The sequence below is a fragment of the Canis lupus genome, chromosome 21 (genome assembly GCF_011100685.1).
Source record: "Canis lupus familiaris isolate Mischka breed German Shepherd chromosome 21, alternate assembly UU_Cfam_GSD_1.0, whole genome shotgun sequence".
NCBI classification, from domain to species: Eukaryota; Metazoa; Chordata; class Mammalia; order Carnivora; family Canidae; genus Canis; species Canis lupus.
The window spans coordinates 30744021-30751467 of record NC_049242.1 but is presented as its reverse complement, the minus strand read 5'-3'; the positions used below and the strand labels follow the sequence as shown (position 1 = coordinate 30751467).

The 7447-nt window shown below is 37.5% G+C and overlaps 1 protein-coding gene across 1 annotated transcript; it reads left to right on the top strand.

Annotated features, from left to right (window-relative positions):
* Positions 1 to 303: 303 nt before the first annotated feature.
* On the top strand, positions 304 to 1287 carry OR6A2 (olfactory receptor family 6 subfamily A member 2). Its single transcript, NM_001388738.1, has one exon. The coding sequence runs from the start codon at positions 304 to 306 to the stop codon at positions 1285 to 1287; it is 984 nt and encodes a 327-aa protein (NP_001375667.1).
* The last annotated feature ends 6160 nt before the right edge of the window (positions 1288 to 7447 follow it).

Below are 7447 nucleotides of genomic sequence, written 5' to 3'. Positions count from 1 at the left end.
TTTGATCTATATTTTTCAGGGACTAGTATCACTTTTACAAGTATTTATCAGTATATGCTTCTCCAAGGGCCATAACAGACTCTTATCCTATCCCCAAATGAAGCAGTTTACTTTTTGTTCACTTTTGTCTTAGCTCATTTCCATATTACAGAAGAAAGTGATGGCTTCAGTTCAGTGATGAATTACATGTGTTCCATACATTCTGTCAATATAAACCCACCAAGAGAAAAGCTGGGTTCTTGCTGTTGCCTCCTGAAGATCCTCTGTTCTCTCTCCTAAAAAGCAGTGGGTAAGACTGACACCATGGAGCAGAGCAACCAGAGTGGAAGGGTAAGTGAGTTTGTGTTGCTGGGCTTCCCAGCTCCTGCACCACTGCGGGCACTTTTATTTGCCCTTTCTCTGCTAGCCTATGTGTTGGTGCTGACTGAAAATACACTCATCATTGTGGCAATTAGGAGCCATCCCACCCTTCACAAACCCATGTACTTTTTTCTGGCGAATATGTCCTTCTTGGAGATATGGTATGTTACTGTCACTATTCCGAAGATGTTAGCTGGCTTTGTTGGGTCAAAACAGAGCCATGGACAGCTAATCTCCTTTGAGGGCTGCATGACACAGCTCTACTTTTTCCTGGGACTGGGCTGCACTGAGTGTGTCCTTCTTGCTGTTATGGCCTATGATCGTTATGTGGCCATCTGTCATCCTCTCCACTATGGTGTCATTGTCAGTGGCCGGCTGTGTGTGCAGCTAGCAACTGGCTCCTGGACTGGAGGCTTTGGCATCTCCATGGTCAAAGTTTTTCTCATTTCTCGCCTCTCCTACTGTGGACCCAACATCATCAACCACTTTTTCTGTGATGTCTCCCCATTGCTCAATCTTTCATGCACTGACATGTCAACAGCAGAGCTTACAGACTTTGTTCTGGCCATTTTTATCCTGCTGGGGCCACTCTCTGTCACTGGGGCCTCCTACATGGCCATCACTGGTGCTGTAGTGCGCATTCCTTCAGCTGCTGGGCGCCATAAAGCCTTTTCCACCTGTGCCTCTCACCTTACTGTTGTGATCATCTTCTATGCAGCCAGTATCTTCATCTACGCCCGGCCAAAGGCACTCTCAGCTTTTGACACCAACAAGCTAGTTTCTGTACTCTATGCTGTCATTGTACCATTGCTTAACCCTATCATTTACTGCTTGCGCAATCAAGAGGTGAAGAGAGCCCTACGCCGCACTCTGCACCTCTACCAGGGCCAGGATACTAAGCACAGGAAAGCTAGTAGAGGTGGATAGAAAATGCTCTTAAACTTGGAATCTATATCTTCTATGAAGTCCAGAGAAGCTCTTATGGCCTAAATTAGGGACTAGGGTTCAAAAGCACCATCAAGGAACTAATCCAGGAGGAGGAAGAAGAGGGATAGATTGCAAGCTGGCACCTGGATTTCTGCAGGACAGCACTGTAAATACATGCTAGAAATTCCCATGTTATCTGCTTTATTATAATTTGCATAGAACAGGTTCATGAATAATCATCCTGGTGGGGTGGAAAGGATTGAATCTGAGGAGAAGATTGATTGCCCTTCAATATTTAAATAAGCAAACAAATGCAGAACTCGTATCTCTCTAAATGACCTTTCCTGGATTTGCTCTTTGCTTTAATTCTGAGGCTGAAAGTGTAGAAAGGGAAAGCAGAAGGAGGAAGCCATTCAAGGAACCACAGGCTTCCTTATGGAATAGTATTAGGAGACTTCTGGTAAGATTTCTTTTAGCCACAAGCCACTGACTGTAGCCTATGAAGTAGCAGACACCCAGGTGATTATTCTATTATGAATTACAAAGGCAAGCATATAGGAAACTGAGAATTTTTGTGTTGGAAACATATCACCTCTTTGACTACAGGGATTTCTAGCTTCATTTCCTGATTTACCTAGGTCAGTGCCCACATGGAGCTAGTGACTGAGTGCAGTTATTTATTCAATCTTCTGTCTCCATAATTAAGGAATTATTATACTATAAACTTATAGTTTATACATTAAATGAAATAATATGTAGGTATTAAAATAACATGATCTACACAGCACTATTGACAGAAAAATATTACATGAAAATATCAGGTTATATAACAGCAAAAAAAGTATTGGGCTTACAAATGGATAAGGAAGATATGATATAGATTTATATACACATACACACTGAAATATCAGTCTTTTAAAAGGATGAGATGTACCATTTGCAACAATATGGATGGACCTAGTGGCATTAGACTAAGTGAAATAAATCAGATCAAGACAAATACCATATGATTTCATTCATATATGAAACCTAAAAAAACCCACAAACAAACAAACAAAAAGTAAAATTATAAGTACAGAGAACTAACTGGTGGTTGCCATAGGGAGGGTGGGTACAGGATGGGCAAAATGGGTGAAGAGGAGTGGGAGATATAGGCTTTCAGTTATGGAATGAACAAGTCACAGGAATAAAAAGCAGAGCATTGGGAATACAGTCAATGATACTGTAATAGTAATGTAGTAAAACTGATGGTAGCTACACTTGTGAATGTAGCGTAACATATAGAGAAGTCAAATTATTATGTTGTCATCAGGAATTAATATACCATTGTATGTCAAATGTACTCAAGTTTTAAAAATAATTTTAAAAAAGATTGTGACAGCCCAGCATAAAACTAAGCATAGGCTTTAAAAAAAATTTTTAAATAGGCTCCATGCCCAGCATCACCCGGCTTAAACTCATAACCCTGAGATCAAGACCTGAGCTTAAGTCAAGAATTGGACACATAACCAACTGAGCCACCCAGGTGCCCCATGCATGTGCGTTTCTGAGCAAAGAATACTGTGAAATAGCACAGATATTATACCTGTGAAGCAGATCCTGGATCTACCTGCAGAAACACATCTAAAATCTGACCATCTCAAAAAGAAGAAGAAGAAGAAGAAGAAGAAGAAGAAGAAGAAGAAGAAGAAGAAGAAGAAGAAGAAGAAGAAGAAGAAGAAGAAGAAGAAGAAGAAGAAGAAGAAGAAGAAGAAGAAGAAGAAGAAGAAGAAGTTTTATTTATTTGTTTGTTTGTTTAAATTAGACTAGAAGGAAATTAACTGAAATGTTAGCTGTAACTATGCAATGTAGCCCTTACTCTTTTTTTTCATGCTAATGAGAAGTTTATTTTATTTTTTTTAAGTTTATTTTTTTAATAATAAATTTATTTTTTATTGGTGTTCAATTTGCCAACATACAGAATAACACCCAGTGCTCATCCCGTCAAGTGCTCCCCTCAGTGCCCGTCACCCATTCACCGCCCCCCTCCTCCCCTTCCACCACCCCTAGTTCATTTCCCAGAGTTAGCAGTCTTTATGTTCTGTCTCCCTTTCTGATATTTCCTACCCATTTCTTCTCCCTTCCCTTCTATTCTCTTTCACTATTATTTATATTCCCCAAATGAATGAGAACATATAATGTTTGTCCTTCTCCGATAATGAGAAGTTTATTTACATAGTTTACTCCATTCTATAATTTAGTAAGTGAACCCAGAATCAAATAAATAACTAAAAGGGAAGTTACCTTGTAGATCCCAAAGAACCCCAGGTCCCTTACAATAGACAGGGCACTGACTCGGGGACCAGTGGTGATCTCTCCAGCCACTTGCAAACGGATCTTGACAATTTCCAAAGGATTTGTGAAAATCACCTGGGAGATTGCTCCACTGGAAGAGGGAACTTTGCCCTTCAACTTGGCTGAGGCCCAGAGGCAGAAGGCCTCAGTGGACTCGTCCCGACCCATTCTCCTGCAGGTTGCAGAATCAGCCTACAGGTATGGTCTGGGTTCTATTGCTGGAGCTGTTGGAGCCACTGCTGTGTATCCTATTGATCTTGTAAAAACTCGAATGCAGAACCAACGATCAACTGGCTCTTTCGTGGGAGAACTTATGTATAAAAACAGCTTTGACTGTTTTAAGAAAGTGCTACGCTATGAAGGCTTCTTTGGACTGTATAGAGGTCTGTTGCCACAGTTATTGGGAGTTGCCCCAGAGAAGGCCATAAAACTTACAGTGAATGATTTTGTGAGGGATAAATTTATGCGCAAAGATGGTTCGGTCCCACTTGCAGCAGAAATTCTTGCCGGAGGCTGTAGCCCTTACTCTTACAAATTGCATTCTGTGGAAAAGGTGTTGTTACCAATAGTTATTTAAATAAGCATTTATTACCTAATAAAATGTACAACTTTGTTCATCTGGACAGAGGTGACAGGGTTATCTCAATATGATTTTTAGAAATTTAGCTCCCAAGACGAGAACCCTGAGGACAACAGCCTTCAAGAAGCTTTCCTCTCCAGATGTGGGAGTCTTCTGTTGTTGCAGCCTGTCTTTCCATAATTTTCTGCTGCTTAATAAAGTATGAAAGGCTACTAGCAAGGAAATAAAGCATTATTTGCTAGTTGCTACTTATTAAAAATTCTAATATAACATTCATATCTTTTGTGCCAAAACAATTACATAACCTTATAAGTATTTTTATTATAATTTATTTTTATATTGTATTATGCTATTGTAATTTATATTTTAATTTATATTTATAATGACTAGATATAAGTTCATCAAAAGCCTATCTCCCAACTATGTCCATAGAACAAATTTCTGAAATGGGGTTACAGTTGTGATTGGAGTGCCATCCTCTGGGCATCACCGTCTAGCTCCTTATAGGTTAACTGGTTAGTAGGAAGTAAAAAGATGATGTTGATTTTCTTCATTGTGCTCTTTTTATTTTCCAAGCTTTTCACAGTAAAATGCATTATTTTTTGAGTTTAAAAAAAAACACCTCTAATTCTGATTTCAAAATTTAAAACCAATTATCTTAGGTATAGGAAAAGTGTTTAGCAGTTTCCTGCATATATTCATTTTTCTATAACAATGAATGAAAAGATATTTAAGTCCATGTGAATTATGGCAATATCAAAACTTCTCTTGACTTGGACTGTATTTTCATAATTAAATGATCCTCATAGTTCATTTTTAATTTGATGTCATAAAACCTAGGATTGTTCACGTAAACTATTAATTGTCAGATGAAGTATTCCTCATCCTCCATTGATTAATTAATTCTGCCCCAAACCTAGAGACAGTACTTTATATTATCCTTGTTACATTTGATCATGTTTGTTTCAGACCATGTTTATAGTCTGCCATTCTTTGAAAATACTACATAGATAATGTGACTATTTGATAATTTCCTTTTTAAAGGACAGTGTCTGGGAGAGTCTCTAATCTCCTTGATCATTATAGGAGGTAAGAGTACTGATCCAGACTGGGTCTTTCAAGTAGGAGAGATAGAGTGGCCAGAGGTCACTCACATCTACAGAACAAATGAGGACCAACATAGAGGGCCTCTATGCTCAAAAATATCTACTGGTTCCCGTCACCTTTGATAAACTTGTTTTGTCTGCCTTTCAAGTTTCTTCACAGTGTGGTCTGTTTTCTTTTTGGTCTTCTTCCTCCGTTTTGGTCTTTAATTTCTTGCCTATTACAACATTGTGCAGATGAATTTTAGATTGATTTTTTTACTTGAACTTTATAATCCAATCTTTTTATAATTTGCTAACATTTCTCATTGAACAGAGTCAGAAAATATCCAAGAAACTTTCTGGAAAAGAACATTTTAGAAATAACAGCTCTTCTATAGCACTGAAAACTCTGTTTTCCTTAAAAAGCCCTGTAGTTATGAAATATAAGTAAAGACTGAGAAACTATCAGAAGGTATTTAAGAGACAAAATACCTAAATTGAATGTGATATTTTAGTTTGAATCCAATGTCATAAAAAGAATAAGGAAAAAGATGTAAAATCTGAATAAAACCTGGAGTTTAGATAACAATAATATACCAGTTTGGGTTTCTTACGTTTGAAAGTGTACAGGGCAATGTATTGTAATAATAATAGGAGAGACTGAGACTGGGGGAGGAGAATATGAGAACTTTCTTTACTATCATTAAATTTTTTCTGTAATACTAATATCCCAAAATAAAATTTTACTTAAATGAGAAATAAATTATTAGTCTTTTTATACCAAATAATTTAATAGACCTTGATTGATTTCAATGACTTAATACTAAAAGCAAGTTGTCCCTTTTTTCTCATGTCAATACATACAGCAAACATTTGGCTTTGATGCTGAAAACCTTTTTTTTAAATTTTCCTGGATTTTTAATTCTCATGAAATTCAAATTGATGCTGCTTTATTTTGCTGATTAATAAGAGAAAGAGTATGTTTGATAAATAGTTCTTGCTTTACATTTAGTAACTAATAAAACTACCAGTTCTTTCAGATAGCACCATTTGCTGCATGTTTGCATGCAGACTGGACAGTTTCATGCACTGCAGAAAAAAGAATGCTTATATAGCATAGGTGTTTTCATTTTCTCTTAGAGTCATTCCTCAGAGGATAATTACCCTCCCTGATTTTCATGTTCCATAGTCTCATTTCATGAGGACCCAGTGGTCCCAGCCTTCCCAGAATTAGTGCCAACTCACTATATGCCTTTAGACAAAGAATATGAGACAGTGGGGAAAGAGCTAGATCCATCCTTCTCCATCAAATTCCAATTTAGGTACTTTCTAGGATCTAAAGTTTCTGTAGGATGTCTCATTTTTTAGGCCTCTGCTTCACTCCCTTTGTCCACCTTTGGTTACTCACAGAGACACAAGTATATTTCCTGGGCTTTTCATTCTAACGAAATTTCTAGGACTTGATTCCTAATTTTATGGTTACTGACAACAATTAATAGCAGAGACTATGGGCTAACTCCTCTGTGAATAACTTGACAGACAGGAGTTGTCATTTCACACTGCTCTTAGCACAGAGCACGTGCTTCACAAACGTTCATCAAATGACTGCTTCCTGGAGTCCAAGGTTGCTGTGTGTGACCTAGTCACTGCAGACACCTCATTATCCCATTGTTTCATTTCTCTCTATATTCTTTCCTGGGCTAGTGTCTCTACACTGAAGGGCCTCTCTCCGCATTTCTTCTGATCAAATCATGGCTGTGATTCACATTCCAACACAGGTAATATTTTACATTTGTGTAGTTATCATAAAGCTGTTTTAGAATTGTTTTCATATACATATCACTTTTGAAACTAACATTAATGATATGATATTAACAAGTGAATTATTGTTATCCCATTTTATGGGTGAATAAACTGAGGAATAAAAACAATTTTATAAAGTCAAAGGTCTTAAAAATGGTAGAACCTGGATTAGGAACGAGATCTTCTTCCTGCTGAACCAGAAATATTTCCCCATCACACTACTTTCACACTATCTTCCTGTATGAGTCTGGAATGACACTTCTTGATGAATCTTTTTCTAAATTTCTAAGTTAGAAAGCATTACCCCCTCACTGGAGTTCCTAGAGTGCTTTGTACCTCTCTTTTGGTACACGTCACA